Genomic DNA, 25,482 nt, shown 5'->3' with positions numbered 1-25,482 from the left:
GTCAGTAGTCACTCTTTTAATTTTTTGAACAAATTTTTATTCTAAATGTAAATCAAATTAATTAAAATCATTTTGAAGATAAAATAATACTAAGAAAAGAAAAAGTGCTGAAATATTTTACTATGATTTACAGTTATCTGTATTATTTCGATACATTTACTCACTGTGTGTGTATGTATGTATGTGGTGTCTGTGTGTGTGGTGTCTGTGTGTGTGCTGCCTGTGTGTGTGTGTGCTGCCTGTGTGTGTGTGTGGTGTCTGTGTGTGTGTGTGGTGTCTGTGTGTGTGCTGTCTGTGTGTGTGCTGCCTGTGTGTGTGTGTGTGTGTGTGCTGCCTGTGTGTGTGTTTGTGGTGTCTGTGTGTGTGTGTGCTGCCTGTGTGTGTGTGTGTGTCTGTCTGTGTGTATGCTGCCTGTGTGTGTGCGCGTGTGTGTGTGTATGTGTGTGTGGTGTCTGTGTGTGTGGTGTCTGTGTGCGTGTGTGTGTGCGTGTGTGTGTGTGTGTGTGTGTCAGGCCTAGGAAGGTGCAGCCAGAGATTGATGAGAATGAGATCTGGGAGTTGCTGAAGAACGCTCACCCGAGTGAATATGAGAAACTTGCTTTTCAGTATGGAATCACGGATCTAAGAGGAATGTTGAAGCGCTTGAAGAAAATGAAACCTGTGGAGCAGAAACACAGTGAAGGTGAGAGTGAGAGGAATCATCAGGTTCGGCTCCTTGTTCCCCAGGACCTCCACCATAAAGTTCATGAGAACCCTGCTCCCAAATCCACAACACTTTTACAGTGACGCCTCATCCACAATACCAAAGAATAAACAATAAAGTTCATAAAACCTCTTTTATTTTTCTGAACATCTGCTTCAACAATTCCTGTTTAATCTCATCCCATTTCCTGCCCTCATTCCATCCCAACTCCTCCTACCACTATCACAGTGTAGCTACCCTTTACCTCATGATAGCTTCCAGAAGGTGCACATTAAGTTCCTAATAATACTTTATTCTGGTGTTCAGCCTTCAGTCACTCTTTATCCTCTTCTTTACTTAACTCTATACAAATATCTCATAGGATTCAAGATTCTGAAAGAATGGGTTATCTATGTGTGTGTGTGTGTGTGTGTGTGTGTGTGTGTGTGTGTGTGTGTGTGTGTGTGTAGCATTCCTGAAGCGTTTGGAAGAATGGTACTCTGTAATGAAGGGGAAGAAGGTTGTGCTTCGTGTGGAGGTTGCAGACCCCAATGCTGAAGTGAAATGGCTCCGAAATGGCCAGGAAATCAAACCTTCAGCCAAGTGAATCTCACACACACACACACACACACACACATATGCACATGCTAAGACATCTGATTGGCTAATTAGTTTCTGACCACTAATTGGTTCTTTGTGTTGTAGGTACATTATGGAGGCCAGTGGGAATGTCCGCACTCTTACCATAAATAAGTGCACCTTGGCTGATGATGCAGCTTATGAGTGTGTGATTGGAGAAGATAAATGTTTCACAGAGATCTACGTCAAAGGTCAGTGTTCCTGTGTGTTGGGTGCTTTTTTTTTTCTTTTTTTGTCTTGGGGGGGGTTATACATTACATACATTAAAACAAAAACCTGCTTCTTCTACATCACGGTTAAACACATAACTATACAATATTAAATAAAGTGCAAATATGAGTGCAAGACAGCAAATACACAGAATAATAAATATACTGAACAACAACATAACAGTGCTAATGTACAGTGGAGTATAAGATACAGGTGTGTAAGATACAGGTGTTTAAGATACAGGTGTGCAGAAGTATAGAGTTGTATAATGTTAAGTGTTTGAACAGTCCAGGTGATGTTATGGAACCTCGATCCTAGATGATAGCATCAGTCAATACTGCAGTCCCAAGGCCATGCAGCTCAGGTTTTCACATGAACATTTTACCTAAAAGTCATCTAATTATTATGGAATGTGTGTGTGTGTGTGTGTGTGTGTGTGTGTGTGTGTGTGTGTGTGTGTGTGTGTGTGTTTCAGAGCCACCGGTTACAATTACAAAGCTGCTGGATGACTATCAAGTGGTGGTTGGAGAAAGGGTGGAGTTTGAGGTAGAAGTTTCAGAGGAAGGAGCACAAGTCATTTGGTTAGAAACGCAAAAACACACACTCAAAAACACTCACACACACAAACACACACACACACACACACACACTCATATGAGAGGTCGTTTAGGCCATAATACATACTTCCTCACACACATTGTGTAATAACCTTACAGAACACACATACAACTATATTCACACACACACACACACACACACACACACACACTATCATACCCTCACACGCATACGATCATACTCTTGAAACAGTAGCGAACAGAATGGCAGTGAATGTAAGACTGAAGGACTGGAGATGTAAATGAACATAGAGGTTTGTGTGACAGAGTTTGTATGAAACAGAAGGTGGTTTGATTGAAACGGAAATAGCACAAAATTCTCAGTTCGTGATTGGCTCATGTTGATGGATTTTACAGCTCTGACCCGCCTCCCAATCAAGAAGTGAACATGGTGGATAGACAGCAGCTTAATGAAACTGTTGGTTTCTAAACCAACATTATGCTCCTTGTAGCTCCAACGTTGCTAGCAGTGCTATAAGCTACACACTCTGCTTTCTAGACTGTAAGCCAATCAGTGACTCAGGATTTAAACTGTCTTCCTGTTTGATCAAACTAACGCCCGTTCTAATTAGATTCTCTCTCACTTGCATTGTAATTTTGTGCGAGGATATGATAGTGTGTGTGTGAGCATGTGAGAGTATAGTTGTATGTGTGTAAGGGTATGGTAGAGTGTGTGAATATAGTAGTATGTGTGTGAGGTTATTACAGAATGTGTGTGAGGAAGTACATACAGTATTATGACCTAAACAGCCTTTCATACACACAAACACACACACACACTCAAACACACTCACACACACACACACACACACACACACACTCAAACACACTCACACACACAATTCTAAAAAAACATACACACATATTAAATGTATTTATCTAGTGATTTTAAGAAGTTGATGTGTGTGTGTGTGTGTGTGTAGGTGCTATGAGGAACAGGAGTTAAGCCGTGATGATAGTCGGCACTATCGCTTTAAGAAAGATGGAACACGCCACACGTTGATAATTCAGGAGGCCACACTGGAGGATACAGGAATGTACCACGCTTACACCACTGGGGGTCACACCAAAGGAGAGCTCATTGTGGAGGGTAGATACCAGGCTGCTGCTTGAAGATCTCTCCCAAAAATGTATCACTGGCTCTAAAGCTCTATTCAACCATGGATGTCTCACAACCACACTCCCTTCTTCTCTCTCTCTTTCTCTCTCTCTCTCTGTCTGTCTCTCTCTCTTTCTCTCTCTCTCTCTCTCTCTCTCTCACTCACAATCTCTCTCTTTCTCTCTCTCTCCCTCTCTCTCTCTCTCTTTCTCTCTCTCACAATCTCTCTCTTTCTCTCTCTCGCTCTCTCTCTCTCTCTCTCTCTCTCTCTCTCTCTCTCTCTCTCTCTCTCTCTCTCTCTCTCTCTCTCTCTCTCTCTCTCTCTCTCTCTCTCCTGTCTTTATCTGAGTAGAGAAGGAGCTGGAGATTTTACAGAGTATAGCTGATCTAACAGTGAAGTCAGCAGAACAGGCCATGTTTAAGTGTGAGGTCTCAGATGAGAAGGTGACAGGAAAGTGGTTTAAAGATGGAGTGGAAGTTGTGCCAAGTGACCGCATTAAAATGACACACATTGGCCGGTAATGCACACACACACACACACACACACACACACACACACTACATTTTTTAACAGTCCTTTCAGATTTAAAAAGGTCTTCATATGGACAATGTGTGTGTGTAGGATCCATCGTTTGACTATAGATGATGTGAAGCCAAGTGATGCTGGTGATTATACGTTTATTCCCGATGGATACGCTCTGTCCATTTCTGCCAAACTCAACTTCCTGGGTGAGATTTTTTTTTATGCATTAATTATTGTTAATTATTCAAAAGCCTTTTTAAATAATTTTATCAGAAGGTTAAAAAAACTGTATCTCAAAGCATGTTAATAGTTTAGGCACATTCAAAAGATTTGATATTCGACCACTTCCTGTAAAAGTTCGTCATAATCAAGTATTTATTATTGATCCATATTTCATACATACATATACATATGATTTACTTTCTATAACTTTATTAATGTGGTTTTACAAGTAAATAATTTCTCTTATTCATCAATCTTATTTCCTGTTTCTTTTTTTCCCCTCAGAGATAAAGATCGACTATGTACCAAGACAAGGTGAGCAATCAGTGAATCAGTTAATTAATTAAGATGATGTCCGTTACGCGCTTCATTAATCAGTCTCTCACCTAATCTCGTCGATCTCTTTCTGTATCTCTCTTATTCTTGTTGGTCCTCTCTTTCTCTCCTCTGTCTCTGTCCCCTATCAGATCCTCCTAAGATCCATCTTGATGTGTCTGGTAACGTAGTCTCCCAAAATACAATCATCGTTGTTGCTGGCAACAAGCTCCGCCTTGATGTTGAGATAACAGGAGAGCCCGCCCCTACTGTGTGCTGGAAGAAGGGGGAAGAAGTACACACACACACACACACACATACATTTATGGTATATCTGAAACATTTAAGTAAGATCAGAGAAAGAGCAGAAACAGATCTGAAGTCAGATAAAAGACAGACCTGAAGCACATATAAGACAGGTCTGAGAGAGATTTGAGACAGGTTTGAGGTCAGTTATACAGATCTTATTATTAGATTTTATTACATAGCATTATCCTGTCACAGACGTCCTTGTGTCCTGGTCAGTTTGTACTTTTGTCCCTTTACAGCAACTCACAACAACAGAAGGACGTGTCAGGGTGGAGACAAGGACAGGCCTGAGCTCCTTTGTTATTGAGGGGGCAGAGCGTGCTGATGAAGGCAATTACAGCATCACTGTGACTAATCCAGTGGGAGAAGATAAAGCTAATCTGTTCGTCAAAATAGTGGGTAAGGAATAAAATGAAAAATAAAAAAACAAAACTTCATTACCGTTTTTATTATTGTTTATTATCAGTGTATCTGTGTGAACTAAAGTTAACGTTTAACTAAGGCTTAAATTTAAGCCTTTATAACCCATCGTCTGTGTGGTGTTTGTGTGTGTGTTTGTTTATGTGTGTGTGTGTTTGGTGTATGTGTGTGTGTGTGTGTGTGTGTTTGGTGTATGTGTGTGTGTGTGTGTTTGGTGTATGTGTGTGTGTGTGTGTGTGTTTGGTGTATGTGTGTGCATTTGGTGTATGTGTGTGTGTGTGTGTGTGTGTGTGTGGTGTGTGTGTGTGTGTGTGTGTGTGGTGTCTGTGTATACTGTAGATGTTCCTGATCCTCCTGAGCATGTGAAGTGTATTGGAGTAGGAGAGGACTGTGCTTCTATAACCTGGGAGGTGCCCAAATTTGATGGAGGAGCACCAGTTAAGGGTAAAACCATTCATTTTTGATGTGAACACTTTTTAATTTTTAGGTGATGATACTAATTTACTACTTAGGTGATATTGTACACTTCACATTCCACATAACTATGGTAATGTTAAAAATGAATATTAACACAGAATTTACAGCATTTGAATTACTAATTCAATTCAATTTCAATAAATAAATTCAATAAATTCAATTTATTTGTATTGCATTTTTAACAATTGACATCGTCTCAAAGCAGCTTTACAGAACATAAACATAAAAAAAAAGATTAATAAAAAGAATAATATAAAGATTAACAGGGCTCTCAAGCATCATGCATTAACGTGACAGTCCCTCATGTCGGTCTTTTTCACGCTCCCGCCACACATTGTATTTGTCACGCAGAAAAACTGACTATTTATCATATATTTAATAAGCTGCAGAACTCAAAATGTATCAGTCCGCACCGCTGTCTTTATGGAACCGGGCAGGAACCAAGTGCGTCTCCCCTGGAGTTCTTAGTCGAGCCTGACACTTATTAGCCAAGCAAAAAAGTCAGCATGATTTTTTCATGAGTGTCTGTAACTTAGCCAAAAGTTTTACAGCCTGTTCACTGACAACACCTGCTCAGAACAAGTAGTCTAGGGCCAGTGGTTCTCAAACCGGGGCCCTGAGATGGTGCCAGGGGGCCACGGTTCACTGACAACACCTGCTCAGAACAAGTAGTCTAGGCCAGTCGGGTGGGGGTTTACTAGACATACAGTATTTAAAATATGTCACTCTTGCCTATCTTCAAAACTTGAGAGCCCTGGATTAATATAATAAAAAATTTAAGATTAACATTAGATATATTTAAATGTGTATCTATTTATCCCCAATGAGCAAGTCTGAGGTGATTAATGTGACTGTGGGGAGGAAAAACTTCCTTAGATGGTAAAGGAAGAAACCTTGAGAGGAACCAGACTCAAAGGGGAATGTACAGTAGTGATGTAAAAGATCACATGGACTTCACATCTACGTGTTAGTATAGCAGAGTCTAACTGGAGCTGGTAGATCTCTAGATGTCTCAGGATCCTCACAGAGTCGGCCTCGTCTCAGTGGAGGTCCAAAATCTTCATGGCGGAAGACAATCAGAGCTGGTACAATTTCTGGAAGGCTCGGGATGGTAGAAAGAGAGAAGCAGTGGAGAGGAATTAACATATCTGCTGTTCATAATATTAGCAAGTACTAGATGATAATGTGCATTTAATCAGATGTATTAGAGCACAATATTATGGGATGTATTATGTGTACGTCTGACTAAAGAGATGAGTTTTTAATCTACATTTAAACTGGGAAAGTGTGTCTGAGCCCCGAACACTATCAGGAAGACTATTCCAGAGTTTGGGAGCTAAATAAGAAAACGCTCTACCACCTTTAGTAGACTTAGATATTCTGGGAACTACCAGAAGTCCTGAGTTTGTGATCTCAGAGAGCGTGAAGGATTGTAACGTGTTAGAAGATTAGTTAGATACATGGGAGCTAAACCATTAAGAGCCTTGTACGTAAGTAGCAGCAGTTTGTAATCAATTCTAAACTTAACACATCACTCCGCCCCTGGTCTCCCTGCATTGGCTTCCTGTACAGTACAGGATTGATTTTAAGTTACTTTTACTAGTATATAAATCTCTGCATGGCCTTGCACCATCTTACTTATCAGATTTGTTAACTGAACATCAAACGGGAAGAACATTGAGATCAACAACTCAAAATTTACTTAAAATTCCAAGGACCAAGTTAAGCCGGAAAGGGGATCGTGCATTTGCGGCAGTAGCACCTAGACTGTGGAACAGCTTACCCAAGTACGTCAGGGATGCTGATTCCGTACACGTTTTTAAAATACAACTTAAGACATACTTGCTTTCCATGGCATATCCCTCTTGTTGAAATATTTTTTATTATTACTGTTAATGTGTGTATTGCTATTATTAAAATTGTATTTGATTTCTTTTTTATACTTAGATGTTGTAAAGCACATTGGTCAACATGTGTTGTTTGAATAGTGCTATACAAATAAAGTTGACAACAGGTAGCCAGTGTAGAGATGATAAAATTGGGGTTATATGGTCATACGTTCTTGTCCTAGTGAGAACTCTGGCAGCTGCATTTTGGAGTAGCCTATTTATTAAAGAGGCAGGACAACCACCTAGTAATGCATTACAATAGTCCAGTCTAGAGGTCATGAAAGTATGAACTAGCTTCTCAGCATCAGATACAGACAGGATGTTTCTGAGCTTGGCAATATTTCTAAGGTGGAAGAAGGCTGTTTTTGTAATAGTACAACTAATAAAACTAAAATACAGTAAGACATCAGTTATCAGGGCCCCTGTACAAATTTAGCTCATTGTATTGATCAACATGCCATCTACACTGGTTTTTCTTTAACATAAGCATCCATGTTTTGGGTTTCATTTGGTCTTTGGTTGATTGATGGCTCCAGCTTTATAAAGTTTCTACTTCAAATGTTTCCTGAAATAGCTCGTTATACTGTAGATCTTTTTAAGAGTTTTCCACAGAAGGACAAACAGAAGATCAGGTTAGGGTGCTCAATAAAACGTCTATTTTTGTAGGTTACCTGATGGAGAGGAAGAAGAAAGGATCATCTCGATGGACAAAGCTGAACTTTGATGTGTATGAGAACACAAAATATGAAGCAAAGAGAATGATTGAGGGAATTCTATATGAGATGCGAGTTTATGCTGTTAACGGTATTGGAGTCTCAGCACCAAGTCTCAGCTCCAAACCTTTCATGCCAATTGGTGAGAACACACACACGCACACACATACACACACACACACACAGACAAATTTTGTGTTCAAGTCTCTCCATGACTGCATATGATTGGCTGGTGCTCATGCAATCTCCATTTCTCTCTCTTTCTAAGCTCCTACTAGTGAGCCCACAAAGTTAACAGTTGAAGATGTGAGTGACACTACCTGCTCTCTGAAGTGGCTGGCTCCAGAAAGAATTGGTGCTGGTGGTTTAGATGGATATGTCATTGAGTTCTGCAAAGAGGGAGGTAAGCACAAATTATAACCTAGCTTTCAATATGTGTAAATCTGCACTGCTGAATGGGAACCAGAGGTTCATTTGACAGAAAGATCACAGAAATCAGAGCACGCAGTCAGGATAAAGGTAATTAGGACAGATGGAGCCTACAGCAGTCAGGCCAGTGAGAGAGACTAGACAGTTAATCTATTTCAATTTCAAGGGATGTATGAAGTGCAAGGACTGAATAAGAGAATATATCAGGTTCAGGAACTATAGCAAGATTAGAGCAGGATGAAAGGCTAGATCATGGGACAAATCAGGATCAGGCAATAAGACAGGATCAAAGAATGACATTACATCGTTCCAAGTTGGTGCCGGTGCCTCAAGCGCGCACTACCAAACTTTCAGCAGCACATCACCTGCCCCACCAGAGGCGAAAGGACACTGTACCACTGCTAAACACCATTCAAGAACAGCTACAAGGCACTATCACGTCCACCGTTTGGGAAATCGGACCATGTCGCCATCTTCCTCATGCCTGTATACAAACAAGGCTATATACAAGGCTGAAACAATGTAATGAACGACGTAATGTCAGTCTGCCAAGATGTCTGCCAAGATGGCGACGCGGCAGTAGCACGCAGCGGCCTCTCCGGATTCAATACGGTGCTATTTACGTTTTTTTTAAGTTTTTATTTACGGTTTTTACCCCAACCATTGCTACTACATGGATGCCAGAGACAGCAGTGTTCATGTATACAACCACCAGGACCTAATAAAGTACAGAAATCGTGTAACAACCGACATGCACAATGTTGTACTTGATAGGCTTCATGACCTCGGCTTGCTGCGGAGACCAGGCCTCCAGTCCCCGGTGTCGCCTGATACCGGAGACCAGGAGAGGAGACGCTGAAAGCGGTGCACGAGGAAGAGGAAGCGCTGTAAGCAGGCGGGTGTCCATGCTAGGCTAAAAACAAACCCTAGCCGGGCCGGCTCTCCCGTCCATTCTACTAGCCAACGTTTGCTCCCTGGACAATAAACTGGACTACATCCGATTCGAACGCTCTATGCGGCGAGAGATTAGAAACTGCTGCGTGTTTGTTTTCACGGAGACGGGCTAACTTCATTTAGAGCCGACAGAAATGCAGCTCTGTGTGGTAAGACGCACAGTGGTGGTGTGTGTGTTTATATCAACACGGAATGGTGCAAGAACTCTGTGCTTGTTTCTACTTATTGCTCATCGTCAGTCGAGTTTGTGACTGTTAGATGCAGGCCATTTTATTTACCACGGGAATTTACTACTGTTTACATTGTCAGAGTTTACATTCCTCCTAGTGCTAATGCTAAAGAGGCACTAAGTGAGCTATACAGAGCTTTTAGTGATCTGCAGTATGTTCACCCAGATGGACTGTTTATCATAGCCGGAGATTTCAACCATGCAAATCTCAAGTCAGTGCTCCCTAAATTCAACCCTCCCTAAATAAGTGCTCCCTAAATTTAAAGTCAACATGTGGACTTTGCTACGAGAGGTGAAAACACGCTGGATCTTGTTTACACAAACATTCCCGGCACGTATCGTGCGGATCCCCGCCCCCACCTCGGCTACTCGGACCACATCACTGTTATGCTAATTCCAGCATACTGAAGCAGGTGAAAACCTGGCCAGCAGGAGCCACCTCTGCTCTTCAGGACTGCTTTGAGTGCACTGACTGGAACATCAGAGAGGCTGCAACCAACAGTGACTTCATCAACTTGGAGGAGTACACGTCAACAGTGACCAGTTACATTGGCAAGTGCGTTAATGACGTGACCGTCTCCAAGACCATCACTACATGCTCCAACCAGAAGCTGTGGATGACTGCTAATGTGCGTGCGCTGCTGAGGACTAGATCACGAACTACAAGACCGCTTCACCTGCCTGTGATAGTGATGCCTCCCTCCCAGACGCGCTGAACGACTTCTACGCTCGGTTCGAGGTACAGAACAATGTAACGCCAAGGAAGACCATCCCTCCACCCGACAACCAGGTACTCTGTCTATCCACGGCCGACGTGAGGAGATCTCTATGCAGAGTTAACCCACGGAAGGCTGCTGGACCAGACAACATTCCTGGCAGGGTACTCAGAGAATGTGCAGAACAGCTAGCAGATGTCTTTACGGACATCTTCAACATTTCCCTGAGCAGCGCCGTTGTTCCTACGTTCCTCAAGACTACCACCATTGTCCCCGTTCCAAAGAAGTCTACAGTGTCCTGTCTCAATGACTATCATCCCGTAGCACTCACACCCATAGTTATGAAGTGCTTCGAGAAGCTCATCATGAGGCACATCAAGACCCAGTGACCACCCTCACTGGACCCCTAACAGTTCGCATATCGTCCAAACTGCTCCACAGACGATGCCATTGCCACAGCCCTCCATTTAGCCCTCACCCATTTGGACAATAAAGACACATCAGCAAGAACGAGGAGTCAGCCTACAGAGAGGAGGTGCAACAGCTAACTGCCTGGTGTAGAGCCAACAACCTGTCTCTGAATGTTGATAAAACTAAAGAGATGGTTGTTGACTTCAGAAGAGCACAGAGTGACCACTCTCCGCTGAACATTGATGGATCATCTGTAGAGATCGTCAAGAGCACCAAATTTCTTGGTGTTCATCTAGCGGAGAACCTCACCTGGTCACTCAACACCAGCTCCATCACCAAGAAAGCCAGCAGCGTATCTACTTCCTACGAAGGCTGAGAAAGGCACATCTCCCTCCCCCCATCCTGACCATGTTCTACAGAGGGACCATTGAGAGCATCCTGAGTAGCTGCATCACTGTCTGGTTTGGGAACTGCACCATCTCGGATCGCAAGACCCTGCAGCGGAAAGTGAGGACAGCTGAGAAGATCATTGGAGTCTCTCATCCCTCTAACATGGACACTTACACCACACGCTGCATCCGCAAAGCTAACAGCATTGTGGACCTCTCACACACACTCTTCACCCTCCTGCCATCTGGAAAAAGGTACAGAATCATTCAGGCCTCACAACCAGACTGTGTAACAGTTTCTTCCCACAAGCCATCAGACTCCTTAATAACTGAACTGAACTGTACTGAGCACAACATACACACATCACCTGTATGGACATCACAGACCTACACCACATACACACACTTCTAATATACATCTATTAACTTGTTTACATGCTGCTTACATTCATCAAACTGTTTACATGCTTACTGTTTACAAACTGTTTACATGCTGTTTTGCACACTTTTTTACTTTTTGCTCTTTGCACACACTGTCTAAAATGTCAGTCATTTTGCTCATACTGTACAATATTTCAGTTGTTGCTATTTTTGCACAATCTTATACACTATCTCAGGACCTGCTGCAAAGAAACTGTGTTCATTCTAGTATTACTGCATGCAATACTGTTTGAACTTACAGTATTTACATACAGTATTGACACTGGTCAGTCAGCGCTGTTTTTTGCTTACTGTCTTTTGTGTATTTTGTATTTTGTGTATTGTCTTGTCTTGACCTTTTGTCCTGCACTGTCTTGTCTGTCTTGTCTTGCACTGTTTGCACCAGGTTGCACAGTTGCACTTTATGTGGCTAGGACTTTTTTTTTTTTTTAGCCCTGTCTTTGTTTTTATGTAGCACCATGATCCTGGAGAAACGTTGTCTCATTTCACTGTGTACTGCAACAGCTATATATGGTTGAAATGACAATAAAAGCTTCTTGACTTGACTTGACTTGAACAGCAAGCTTCGGTTCAGAGGGAGGTCGCACGCTGGACTGACCAATCGGTGGCCACTCTGCAGGAAACTTTAGATGACACTGACTGGGACATGTTCAGGTGCAGCTCTGATAACATCAATATGTTTACGGAAGTCGTTTTGGGATTCATTGGGAAACTAGCGGATGATACGTTGCAGAAAACACGGGGCTCGCCACCGGAGACATGGACGAGTACAAGGCTGCGTCTTACAGTGTGCACAGAGCAGTGAAGGAAGCAAAGCGGTGCTACGGGAGGAAACTAGAGTCACAGCATCTTCTAGAATGCAGACGCTTCTCTGGCAGACGAGCTAAACATCTTTTATGCTCGCTTCGAGGTTGCAGCTGAGAGAGCTGGAGAGGTACAACGCTGAGAGAGCTGGAGAGGTAAACACGTTCACCATCTCAGAGCATGATGTGAGGAGGGCATTCAAGAGAGTGAGTACCAGGAAGGCAGCAGGACCAGACGGCATCACAGGTTGGGTTCTGAAAGCCTGTGCTGACCAGCTAGCACCGGTGTTCACTGAGATATTCAACCTCTCACTGGAACAGTCTGTTGTCCCCTCATGCTTCAAACAGTCAACTCCAATTGTTCCTGTCCCAAAGAAACCCCAGCCCTCCTGCCTCAACAATTACCGCCCTGTAGCCCTGACCTCAGTAGTGATGAAGTGCTTCGAAAGACTGGACAGAGACTTCATCACTGCATCACTACCAGACACACTGGATCCACTACAGTTCGCATACCGCCAGAACTGCTCTACTGAGGACGCCATTGCTCATCTTCTCCACACTACGATGAGCCACCTGGACTGCAGAAAAAGGAATTATGCAAAAATGCTGTTTGTGGACTACAGTTCAGCGTTTAACACCATAATTCCCTTCATGCTTAACTCTAAGTTGGAGGTCCTGGGACTCAGCCTGGAGCTGTGTCAATGGATCTCCAACTTCCTGACAGACAGAACACAAGCTGTACAGGTGGGCAAACACACCTCATCCACCCACACCCTCAGTACTGGAGCTCCCCAGGGTTGTGTTCTGAGCCCCCTGCTGTACTCACTGTACACATATGACTGTGTGGCCACTTCCACCTTTGCTGACGACACTGTTGTGGTGGGCCTGATCTCCAACAACGACGAGACGGCCTACCTACAGGAGACTAAAAACCTGGAGAGATGGTGCCAGGAGAACAATCTTCTCCTGAATGTCAGCAAGACTGAGTTGATAGTGGACTTCAGCACAAAGCAGGAGCGGTCATACCAACCGCTAAACATCAATGGGACCCCAGTGGAGAGAGTGGACAGTTTCCGGTACCTGGGTGTTCACATCACACAGGACCTGTCTTGGTCCTGTCACATCAACACCCTGGTGAAGAAGGCCTGGCAGCGTCTGTACCACCTGAGACGCTTAAGGGACTTCAGACTAACCTCTCAGGTGCTAAAGACTTTCTACACCTGCACCATTGAGAGCGTCCTGATGGGTAGCATCACTTCCTGGTTCGGGAACAGCACCATGCAGGACAGGCGAGCCCTCCAGAGGGTGATGCGTTCAGCTGAACGTACCATCCACACCGAGCTCCCTGACCTGCAGGACATCTACAGCACGCGGTGCTGGACCAGGGCCAGGAAGATTGTAAAAGATCTCAGCCATCCCAACAATGGACTCTTTACTTTGTTGTGTTCAGGGAAATGCTTCTGTTCCTTGAAAGCAAGCACAGAGAGAATGAGGAGAAGCTTCTTCCCACAGGCCATTTGGAGTTTAAACCAGGAAACACACAGGATCTAGTACTGGACCACTATCTCCATCTTTACTTTCTTTCTGCACAATTTTGCACTATGACACTTTAACTCTGAACTGTCACTTTAACTCTGGACTTAGATAGATAGATAGATAGATAGATAGATAGATAGATAGATAGATAGATAGATAGATAGATAGATAGATAGATTGATAGATAGATACATTCTTATCCCCCCAATTAATTTCAACTGCATAAACATCTTTAAACTTATTTCATGTGTGGTGACCCATTCCTGGACACCAATTAGGTGAGCTTAAGTGTAAAGTTATGCAGCTAAACTAAAAAGCATCTTTGTCTTCACAAATGGGACTGCTGAGGAGAGAACTACACAGTGCCACTTTATACACTTTATACACACCATACTGCAGATGGACACTTTAAGGACAATCATTAAAACCATACGCATTTATGTATATACATATATTTTCCACATACAGTATATTTATATTGTTTATGGTTTTCATATGGTTTATACTTTTTATTTATATACCTCCTTTTGGTTTTATTTTTATCCTTAATTCCATTCCTTTTATGCTTGAATACTGGAGAGGTATAAAAAGCATTTCACTGCATGTCGTACTCTGTATGTATGTATATGTGACAAATAAAAATTTGATTTGAATGAATCAGAATTAAGAAGTGAATTACAATCAATAACTTAAAGATCAGGTTCATGAGCTGGATCCAAATCTCTAAGGATCAGAAGCAAAATTTATATTGCTTCTGATCCCTAGATAGAGTCAGGATAAATTTTGGATTGGTTATTTTAATGTGAATTGTTAAAAGCACTTTACAAATAAATTCAATTTGAATTTGTTTTTCTTTTTTTCTGTTTGTCAGATACGGAGTGGCAGGTGGCAAACACTGAGTTGGTGAATCGTCAGAACTATGTGGTGAAGAATTTACCAACAGGAGAGAAGATGAATTTCCGAGTTGCAGCTGTAAATATTGCAGGCCGAAGCCCTCCTGCCTTTCTTGCCCAGCCTGTCACAGTCAGGGAGATCATGGGTACATCTGTATGATAAAATATTATGATAAGGAAATCTGAATGAACTAATCTTTAAATATATGCCATTTTAATATTGTCTGCTAATATGTTCTAAAAACTGTCATCCTGGTGGGACTGTTATCCTCCCAGTATATTTGTCATATCTGGCATAATTAGTAAATCGAAAATGGACAGGAATTATTTTGCACTTCATTGACTCATTATTTCACCTCATTTCTCTCAGAGCATCCTAAAATTCGTCTTCCTCGCAATCTGAGAACCAAATATATCAAGAAAGTGGGAGAAACCATCAACCTGGTCATTCCTTTCCAGGTGATTTGGTGTTTTGCTAATCACATTATCAGAAATTATAAATAAAGTGATGTCAATGCAAAATTCTAATGTAAACATGCCTAGCTAAGTGATAGCTAAAGTTATGTGCGGGTTGATCATGTGCATGTTTGTATGTGTTTAGGGAAAACCTCGCCCTGTGGCTCAGTGGTTGAAGGATGGAGAACCAATCGATCCAAAGAAAGTGGGAGTTAGAAATTCAAATGTTGACTCAGTGTTGTTTATCCGCACAGCAGAAAGAGAACATTCAGGAAAATACACACTAGTTCTGCAAATTGAGAGCATGGAAGACCGTGCCACCCTTGACATCCGGGTTGTGGGTAAGTAAGAAAAAATATGTTAAAAATGTGTATATATGTAAAATTATTGGACTTCGTTATTGGACTTCTTGTGGTTGTGAGTTTATATCCCAGCATCGCCCTCTCTCACATTGCTACAGTTCCTGCAGACATGCCCCTTTAAGGGCCTATTAAATTCAAATTCAGTTTATTTGTATAGTGCTTTTAACAATTCCTATTGATTCAAATGAGGAGCTCCTGGGGAACTAATGGGTCATCGCAAACTCTGAGTTCAACGCAGACCTGATTGCTTGATAAAGACCAGACCATACAGCTGACTGACAACATTGGTTCAAAGAAGGCATGACAGTCTCCAGGCGGCTTCATACACAACAATCCCATGAGTCACTGGATGACCAGGCAGATCAGTCCCTGGCAGGGTGACCATCGGGCGACAAGACTCCAACCAGGGGTAGAACATCAGGATTGACGAATTAGCTCCATAAGAGGAGATGACAAGACTAGGCAGGCAGCTGATGCTTTCCTACCATGTCTCTCCTCCTCAGTGGTTCTGGAGGGGCTGCTCCAATCCCCCTTTGAGAAGGCACTGCTAATGGTAGGAGTTCTGCAGGCCCTGTCAGTCACCCTCTGCTAATTAGAGTCTGCTACTGGCATTGCCCTGCATGTCAGGGTGAGACACATTCCCAAAAAGCCCCTTTACAGCCAGTCACCCGGTCTTTCTGCAGGCCTTTAGCCCTCAGTAATTTTACAAAGATCTTCCGAAACAACTTCCATAAAAGAGGTTTTCCCTTTCTATAAACCATGATGCAGCATCTTGTTTCCTATAACCATAAGTAACCTGGTGTAGCTTGGCTGGTTTCAGCTGAAAATCCATGATGTAATTTTGTCCAGATGTGCTGAGATCCAAGGAGAAGAAATGGTGTCTGACAAAAGGATGTAGAAAATAAATTGAGTGTCATCAATGTAGCAGTGGTAAGAGAAGTCATTTGAGTATATAATTTTACCAAAAGTGCTTACTGTTTATAAAGAGAAAAGAGAAGAGGACAATGTACTGAGCATTGTGGGACACTACTGGAAAGTCTGTGTGGAGCACAAGTCAATCCCATCCATGTTACCTGATATGACCAACTTCACAAATAGGAAGCAAACCATATCAGAATTATCAGAATCATACTCTGTATCTAATTCAACACTTTTAACAAGGACATTGACACAAATCAGCTTTACAGACACATGAATAACAAAGACATTTCCTTTCACTGCATGAAAGATTATCATTAGATATTACATATTATATATGTGCTTAGTGTTGTTGTATCATTTATATTAACATGAAATAATGTTAATTATGTTTACAGATAAGCCAGGGCCACCAACAGCCGTAAAAGTGACTGATGTTTGGGGTTTTAATGCGGCACTGGAGTGGAAGCCACCAAAAGATGATGGAAACTGTGAGATCCTTGGCTACACTATCCAGAAAGCTGATATGAAAACCAAGGTAATGAATCATCAATTCAATTCAGTTCAAATAACATTTTTAATAATAGATATTGTCATAAAGCATTTTTACAGAAATCCAGAAATAAATTTACATTTTAAAATTTAGCCCTAATGAGCAATTAAGAGTAATTCAGAGGTGACATTGGTGAAGAAAAACTCCCTGAGACGATATAAGGAAGAAACCCTGAGTGGAACCAGACTCAAAAGGGAACCCATCGTCATATAAGTGACACCAGACAGTGGGATTATAAATCATGCCCTTTCTACAGCTGTATGTAGCCAAGTGGTGTTGTGTAATCAGGTCAACTTATAAATATGAACATTGGCTTGATTTCTGGATTCATTATAGATTTCTTCCCAATTCCTTCCTTCCAAAGCCAGTGTAATGATTGAGGAGTAGAATCCATTTGCGGCATATAAACAGTTTACTAAAAATTCAAGGCAGAATAAATCCAAAATGTCAGCAAACAGCAAGGTCAATACAAACAGGCAACGAATCAAAAAACAGAATACACAGTCAGTGTGTATATATAAATAATCTAAAAGGGCTGGGAAAGAAGCGAAAACTGAGATAACAGGCAATAGAAAAATACACACATCAAAAATAACCATGGCTTGGTAACACAGGGAGCACTGATGATACTTCACTATGCTACGTAGCTGAAAGGTAGTATAGACATACTCTAATCCAGAAGCATACCGGGAATGTTAAAACTCAGGCGAATATCACATATCTCAGGCATGGTTGTAACTGCTAAACCGGCAAAACCAACCATTGGAAGAGCATTTCAAAGCCACCGTGAAAGTCTCCAAGTAGTTCTCTCCTCAGCAGTCCCATTTGTGAAGACAAAGATGCTTTTTAGTTTAGCTGCATAACTTTACACTTAAGCTCACCTAATTGATGTCCAGGAATGGGTCACCACACATGAAATAAAACTGAGTTTAAAGATGTTTATGAAGTTGAAATTAATTGGGGGGATAAGAATGTTTCTATCTATCTATCTATCTATCTATCTATCTATTGATAATAAAATGTTTTATTTTAATCTAACATTATAGGAGTGGTTCACAGTATATGAGCACAACCGCCGCACCAACTGTACAGTGTCAGACCTGGTGATGGGGAACCAGTACATGTTCCGTGTGTTCAGTGAGAACCTCTGTGGCCTGAGTGAGGAAGCATGTGTGAGCAAGGACACAGCCACCATAACCAAGACTGGTCAGTGTTTTTGTGTTAGTGACATGATGAATGACCCTTCAATTAAAGAAAGTAAATCCCACAATGGTCACTGAAATAATTAGAAACTGACAAAAGTAATAATAAATACAAACTTACTGAAAACTGACTAATAAAAATCAGACATTACTTTTGAATTGTGGTTCAACACAAGCATTTAAAAAATGAAACTGGCCTGGACAAAAATGATGGTACCCCAGAAAATAATTTGACCTTCGGGACATTTTCAACTAAAGTGTGTCCTCTTATTAGCAACACATGTGTCTTCAAACTTGTAATCAGTCAGTCTGTGTATTTAAATGGTGAAAAGTCATCACTGTGCTGTTTGGTATCATGGTGTGTACCACACTGAACTTGGACCACAGAAAGATAAGGAGAGAGTTGTCTCAGGAGATTAGAAGGAAAATTATATACAAGCATGTTAAAGGTAAAGGCTAGAAGACCTTCTACAAGCAGCTTCATGTTTCTGTAACTAAAGTTTCATATAATATTCAGAAGTCCACGGGACTGTAGCCAACCTCCCTGAACATAAATGCAAGAGGAAACTGGATGACAAATTGAAGAGACAGATAATACGAATTGTAACCAAAGAGCTTAGAACAACTTCTAAAGAGATTTGAGGTGAACTCCAAAGTCAAGGTACATCAGTTTTAGATCACACTATCCATTGCTGTTAGAGCCATGGTAAGTGGCCACAAAGCATTTGGGAGAATGTCCTTTGGACAGTAGAGACAAAACTGGAGCTTTGGCCAGTCACATCAGCTTTATGTTCACATATGCAAAAATGAAACTGTACCTACTGTGAAACATGGAGGGGGCTCAGTTATGTTCTGGGTCTGCTTTGCTGCATCTGGCACAGGGTGTCTTGAATCTGTGTAGGTAATCTCAAGATTTTAAGGCATTCTGGAGAAAAATGTGTTGCCCCGTGTCAGAAAGCTTGGCCTCAGTTGCAGGTCATGGGTTCTCCAACAGGATAATGACCAAAAAAACAAAACAAAACAATGGACTATTCTGAAATGGCCTTCAGAATAGTGGAAAGAGTTGAAACCTGCAGTATGGAGAAGGCAATCTTCAATCCTGCAGTTTGCTCACAAGAAGTGGGCCAAAATACCTGTGGACAGGTTCAGAAGTCTAACTTTTATTATTACTTTTGTCAGTTTATTTCAGATTATTTAAGTGACTATTGTGGGTCTGTGGAATGCTCACTCTTTCTCTCTCTCCCTATTTCTGTCTCTCTCTATTCCTAAATGCCTCTCTGTGCATGTCTCTCTGTCTGCCTATCTGTAGGTCTGCAGTATAAACGTGCTCCATTTAAAGAGAAAGACATGAACTGTGCTCCAAAATTTACAACCCCGTTAGTGGACAGATCTGTGGTCATGGGTTATGCTACTGCCATCAGCTGCTCAGTGAAAGCATTTCCAAAGGTAAGATGCACACATACATACATACATACATACATACATACAGTATCTGACAGAAGTAAGTACACCCCTCACATTTTTGTAAATATTTTATTATATTTTTTCATGTGACAACACTGAAGAAATGACACTGTGCTCCAATGTAAAGTAGTGAGTGTACAGCTTGTATAACAGTGTAAAGTAGTGAGTGTTCAGCTTGTATAACAGTGTAAAGTAGTGAGTGTTCATCTTGTATAACAGTGTAAAGTAGTGAGTGTTTAGCTTGTATAACAGTGTAAAGTAGTGAGTGTACAGCTTGTATAACAGTGTAAAGTAGTGAGTGTTCAGCTTGTATAACAGTGTAAAGTAGTGAGTGTTCAGCTTGTATAACAGTGTAAATCTGCTGTCCCCTCAAAATAACTCAACACACAGACATTAATGTCTAAACCGCTGCCCACTAAGGTGAGTACACCTCTAAGTGAAAATGTCCAAATTGGGCCCAAAGTGTCAATATTTTGTTTGGCCACCATTTTTTTTCCACCACTGCTTTAACCCTCTTGGGCATGGAGTTCACCAGAGCATCACAGGTTGCCACTGAAGTCCTCCATGATGACATCACAGAGCTGGTGGATGTTAGAGACCTTGCTCGCCTCCACCTTCAGTTTGAGGATGACCCACAGATGCTCAATAGGGTTTAGATCTGGAGACATGCTTGGCCAGTCCATCACCTTCACCCTCAGCTTTTATAGCAAGGCAGTGGTCATCTTGGAGGTGTGTTTGGGGTCATTATCATGGTGGAATACTGCCCTGCAGCCCAGTCTCCAAATGGAGGGGATCGTGCTCTGCTTCAGTATGTCACAGTACATGTTGGCATTCATGGTTACCTCAATGAACTGTAGCTCCCCCAGTGCCAGCAGCACTCATGCAGCCCCAGACCATGACACTCTCACCACCATGCTTAACTGTAGGCAAGACACACTTGTCTTTGTACTCCTCACCTGGTTGCCGCCACACACGCTTGACACAATTTGAACCAAATACATTTATCTTGGTCTCATCAGACCAACCTCTGCAGCAATACTGGCAGCATTCATACATCTATTTCCTAAACACAACCTTTGGATATGACGCTGACCATGTGCACAACTTCTTTGGTCGACCATGGTGAGCCCTGTTCTGAGTAGAAACTGTCCTGTTAAACAGCTAGGCCATCATGCTGCAGCTCAGTTTAAGGGTCTTGGCAATCTTTTTATAGCCTACTCCATCTTTATATAGAGCAACAATTCTTTTTTTCAAATCATTAATGAATTCTTTGCCATGAGGTGCCATGTTGAACTTCCAGTGACCAGAATGAGACACTGACAGCGATAACTCCAAATTTAACACACCTGCTCCACCCCATTCAAATTCAGTTTATTTGTATAGCGCTTTTAATAATTCCTTTAATCTCAAAGCAGCTTTACAAAAGCATGGAAAAAGAAAAGAGAGAAAATATATATAAATAAATAAATAAATAAATAAATAAATAATAATAAGAAGAAATAAGGATAAAAATAAATAAATTTATATATTTATTAACTAACATAAATTTAATAAATAATATTAATTATTTGATAAAAATTAACTTAAAAATATTATATATATCCCCATCTCTAATGAACAAGCCGGAGGTGACTGCGTCAAGGAAAAACTCCCTGAGATGATATGAGGAAGAAACCTTGAGAGGAACCAGACTCAGAAGGGAACCTCATCCTCATTTGGTTGACACTCTACAGTAAATAGTGTAAATGTAAATAATGTCCTTTCTACAACAGTTTATAATAGTGCAGCCGAGAGCTCCTGAGGAACTAATGGGTCCAGTAAAGGTTAGTGCAAACCTACTTGCTTGATAAAGACCAGACCATACAACCGACTGACAGAACATTGGTTCAAAGAGGACATGACAGTCTCCAGGCGGCTCCATCCACTACAATCCCATGCTAATGATGATGATAATGATATGATGATATAATACTTTATTGTCAGGACGTCTGAAAGTTTTCTTGCATCACAGTATATTTTCTATGTTTGCAGCAATCATCTCTTACACAACATCACTTAATCCACAAACTCCAAAAAAAAAAAACATCCCACTACACAACACAACACATTTGTCACTGACCATGAGTCACTGGCTGACCATGCAGGTCAATCCCTGGCAGGGTGACCACCGGGTGATGAGACCATAAGACCATAATCATTCTCCTTGTTTGGCTAAGGACATTGCTCTGCCCCTTGCATGGCTGAGATCATTGCTTTGACCACTTTGCTTTGCTGTCATCCTTGGTTCCCATGCACTTCACTGACTTCCTTGCTTCCCCCGACTTACCATGGTCCTTGCTCCCCTAGTAGGCCTTGCATCACGGAGAGATCCAGTCCCAGTCCGGTGGGCCTCCATCATGAATACTTAGGACACTTACCCATCAGACCACCAGGACAAACCTGCACGTATATCTTTAAACACTGTGTTTTTGTTTGTGTGTCTTCATATGTGTTGGGGTTTGTCTTGCCATAGCCCTGATCTTGTTCATTTCTGTGTCACTTTTGTATAGTTTTTTTTTTGCTATGTAAATAAATGGATCTTGCATCCACCTTCAGCCCATTACAAATTGCGAGACCATTATGGATGCAGCAGTATTTATGCATTGCTGGCATGAACAAGACACAGGTGCAAACAGGTGCAAGGTCTTCCTGGAACAGCTCACTTTTACTTCATGTTTGAAGATCTCCCCTGTGTTGGGGCATCAGTGTGGAGGAGACCAAATACCCAGGAGTCTTCCACACTTCTCTGCTCTGTAGGGGATGTCACATCATCTCATGTTGCCACAAGGAATGTCACTCCATTTCCTGGTCTCTTGCAGAATGCTGATCTGCTCCCCTGCCCTCCGGAGTATGTTATCCCCCTACCCTATGTAATTGCTCTACCCCCTCACTGAGGGCATTACTCCAAGAGTTCTAGTCCTGGCAGGGTGTTGGTGCATTGGGAACCACACGTTAGGGGGGGTTGCCGTCATGGATATTTGGGACACTTTTCCAGCAACACTGCATGTATAGATCCCTGAATAGATGAGATGCAAAAATATCTAAAGTGTAAAATAAACACATATTTCATTTAATCTGAATAAAAAATTAAATAAGAGTCTATAAAATCTTAAAAACTTTTTAGTATCTAGTCTATGCTAGTCTACCACTCCTCTCCGCTTCACATTTCTAACAGGGGAAACCTGAAAGAGTTCTGGTTATAGGAGACTCCATCTTAAGGCATGTAAATTAGCTAGGCATTTAGGGGCTCCACCAGCAGTGGTTAGGTGTATTTTGTATAATTTATATAGTCTTTAAAGGCATGAAAACTCTTTCTATGTATCTAATCTATGGTCTGATTAGCTGCTTCAGCTAAATGATTGACCTTAATGTGAGGATTGGATTCAGAAGTTGTACTGGTTCATGTTTGGAAAACTAGAGTTTTGTAGTAAAGCATTTTTTTTTACTTGACTATGATAATTCATGTTTTTCTGCAGCCTAAGATTATCTGGATGAAAAACAGAATGATAATCGGCGATGACCCAAAATACCTGATGCAAAACAATCAGGGAGTTTTAACACTGAACATCCGCAAACCGAGTCTCTTTGACGGAGGAAAATACAGCTGCATGGCCGTTAATGAGCTTGGACAAGATGAGGTGACATGTTCACTTGAAGTCCGAGGTATATGTGTGTTGCTTTCAGCTTTTTCTCTCTCAGTCTACAGTCTCTAGTTCTATGTTTTTATATTCACCTTTGTACTGCTATTTTTTTTTCTCTGTCTGTCATTTCCTGACATTCTCATTGTCTCTCTCTCAGCTCTTCCTGTGGAAAAGAAGGACTAAAGGGGAGTACAATGGACTAAAGTTGGGTGAATGAAGAAATGAAGAATTATTTTAAAATTAAAGACATTACACCAAATGATGGAGGAGAAAAATAAATACATTTCATCATGAATTCATCTTGCTGTGATTGTTGGATTCTATTTTAAAACTACAATCTGATCTTCATATTGGAAACTAATCTCATTTAAACTACAGTATACGTTTACTATCAAAATCAAAACACAATTACTGCTTTATAAGCTTTGAGCTTTATGTCCATTGTTGAAAGTGCTATACAAATAAAATTGAATTACTATATACAGTAGTCTTATCCTCATATTGGGCCATAATGAAATGTGTATCATTTTGACTTTTTTTAAATTCTAAACCCAATGGAGCTAAGGTCTGATTACGTATTAGACACGTTTTGTACACCGCAGTCTGATCTATATATTGCCAGCTATCTGTTAAGACCACAACTGCTTACTTCTACAAAAACAAGCCGACTGTTAGGAGTTATAAATTACAATTCTCAATAACTTTATTAAAGGAATTTATTTGTTCTTTTAGAAACACCAACTTTTAATAAAATGAGACTATCACCACAGATTTCATTTAATCAGCCCTCCAGATGGCGCTCTTTACATCATTTTTTTTTTACTTTGTGATATTAAAAGACATTATAGCCAACAACCATATGCAGTAATGTGACATAGCCAACAGATGGAAGTGTTACACAGTATTAAACTCTGTCTCCCTCTCTTATTCACACACACACACACACACACACACACACACAGATCGAACCAAGACCTTTTAATTTTTAGTGTCATTTTATTAAAAAATTAATCAACTGAAAGTTGACACTGGCCATTAGAATAAACACGCACGCAAACACATGCACACACAGGTCTGCAGTGGCTAGGGTTATCTGCATAGCATTGAAGAGTTTCCATGACAACACAAGAGGCTGAAGCATTCTGGGTGAAGACAGAGAGGATGGATTGAGCTATTTTTGGCCATTGGTTGTCATGGAAACAGAGGCCTTAGCACAGATGCAGACATTCAGATCCACAAATGCTGAAAAAACATCCACCTCCATCCACCCTAAGCTACAATAAACACCTACATTCAACATTACGCACTTTTATGCTTACACTTATGTCCACCCTAAGCTACAGTAAACACGTATGTTCACCTTGAAGCACTATAAACTCCTACATCTACCCAAAGCTACAGTAAAAATCAATGTCTACTCTCAACCACTATAAACATGTGCATTTGCCCATAAGAGCTAGGAAGACCTACATTCACCCTGAACCACCTACATCCATTCCGAACCACTACAAACACCTGCATACACACTGAACTACTTTAAAAATGGTTGGTAGGGATGTGGTAGCTTAGCGTTTAAGGTGTAAGGACCTCTGTTTGGAAGGTTGCTAGTCTGAATCTTAGATCCACCAAGTTTCCACTGCTGGGCCCTACAGTAAGGCCCTTAACCCTCAATTGCTCAAATGTATAAAAAAGAGATAAATATAAGTCAGTCTGGATAAAAGGTGTCTGCCAAATGCCATAAATGTAAAATGTAAATATAAAAAGCTAAGTTCAAAGACAATCTCACAGAGGTGAGTACACCCCTCACATTTTTGTAAATATTTTTTGAATGTATGAGTTCTGCCCGCACTGGGTCGCTACAGTTCTTTCAGGGAATCATGAATGCCAACATGTACTGTGACATACTGAAGCAGAGCATGATCCCCTCCGAT

The 25,482-nt window shown here is 41.3% G+C and overlaps 1 protein-coding gene across 2 annotated transcripts in view; it reads left to right on the top strand.

Moving 5' to 3' along the window:
* mybpc2b (myosin binding protein Cb) overlaps window positions 1-23,846 on the top strand; it is a 33,313-nt gene extending 9,467 nt beyond the window's left edge. For both annotated transcript variants that reach the window (XM_060869428.1, XM_060869426.1), the window contains 21 exons: window positions 513-682; window positions 1,153-1,285; window positions 1,388-1,512; window positions 2,007-2,112; window positions 3,072-3,238; window positions 3,600-3,765; window positions 3,870-3,976; window positions 4,278-4,307; window positions 4,460-4,602; window positions 4,856-5,015; window positions 5,376-5,480; window positions 8,069-8,257; window positions 8,384-8,518; window positions 14,895-15,062; window positions 15,287-15,375; window positions 15,518-15,713; window positions 17,051-17,190; window positions 18,252-18,411; window positions 19,717-19,853; window positions 23,387-23,573; window positions 23,709-23,846. In XM_060869428.1, coding sequence (XP_060725411.1) covers window positions 513-682; window positions 1,153-1,285; window positions 1,388-1,512; window positions 2,007-2,112; window positions 3,072-3,238; window positions 3,600-3,765; window positions 3,870-3,976; window positions 4,278-4,307; window positions 4,460-4,602; window positions 4,856-5,015; window positions 5,376-5,480; window positions 8,069-8,257; window positions 8,384-8,518; window positions 14,895-15,062; window positions 15,287-15,375; window positions 15,518-15,713; window positions 17,051-17,190; window positions 18,252-18,411; window positions 19,717-19,853; window positions 23,387-23,573; window positions 23,709-23,734 — 2,839 coding nt within the window. In that variant the 3' untranslated portion in view covers window positions 23,735-23,846. The remainder of the gene's footprint in view (window positions 1-512; window positions 683-1,152; window positions 1,286-1,387; window positions 1,513-2,006; window positions 2,113-3,071; window positions 3,239-3,599; window positions 3,766-3,869; window positions 3,977-4,277; window positions 4,308-4,459; window positions 4,603-4,855; window positions 5,016-5,375; window positions 5,481-8,068; window positions 8,258-8,383; window positions 8,519-14,894; window positions 15,063-15,286; window positions 15,376-15,517; window positions 15,714-17,050; window positions 17,191-18,251; window positions 18,412-19,716; window positions 19,854-23,386; window positions 23,574-23,708) is intronic.
* The last annotated feature ends 1,636 nt before the right edge of the window (window positions 23,847-25,482 follow it).

This window comes from Tachysurus vachellii, chromosome 5 (genome assembly GCF_030014155.1).
Source record: "Tachysurus vachellii isolate PV-2020 chromosome 5, HZAU_Pvac_v1, whole genome shotgun sequence".
In the NCBI taxonomy this organism is placed as follows: Eukaryota; Metazoa; Chordata; class Actinopteri; order Siluriformes; family Bagridae; genus Tachysurus; species Tachysurus vachellii.
The sequence above is the reverse complement of the archived record's forward strand: the minus strand, read 5'-3'. Positions and strand labels throughout refer to the sequence as shown.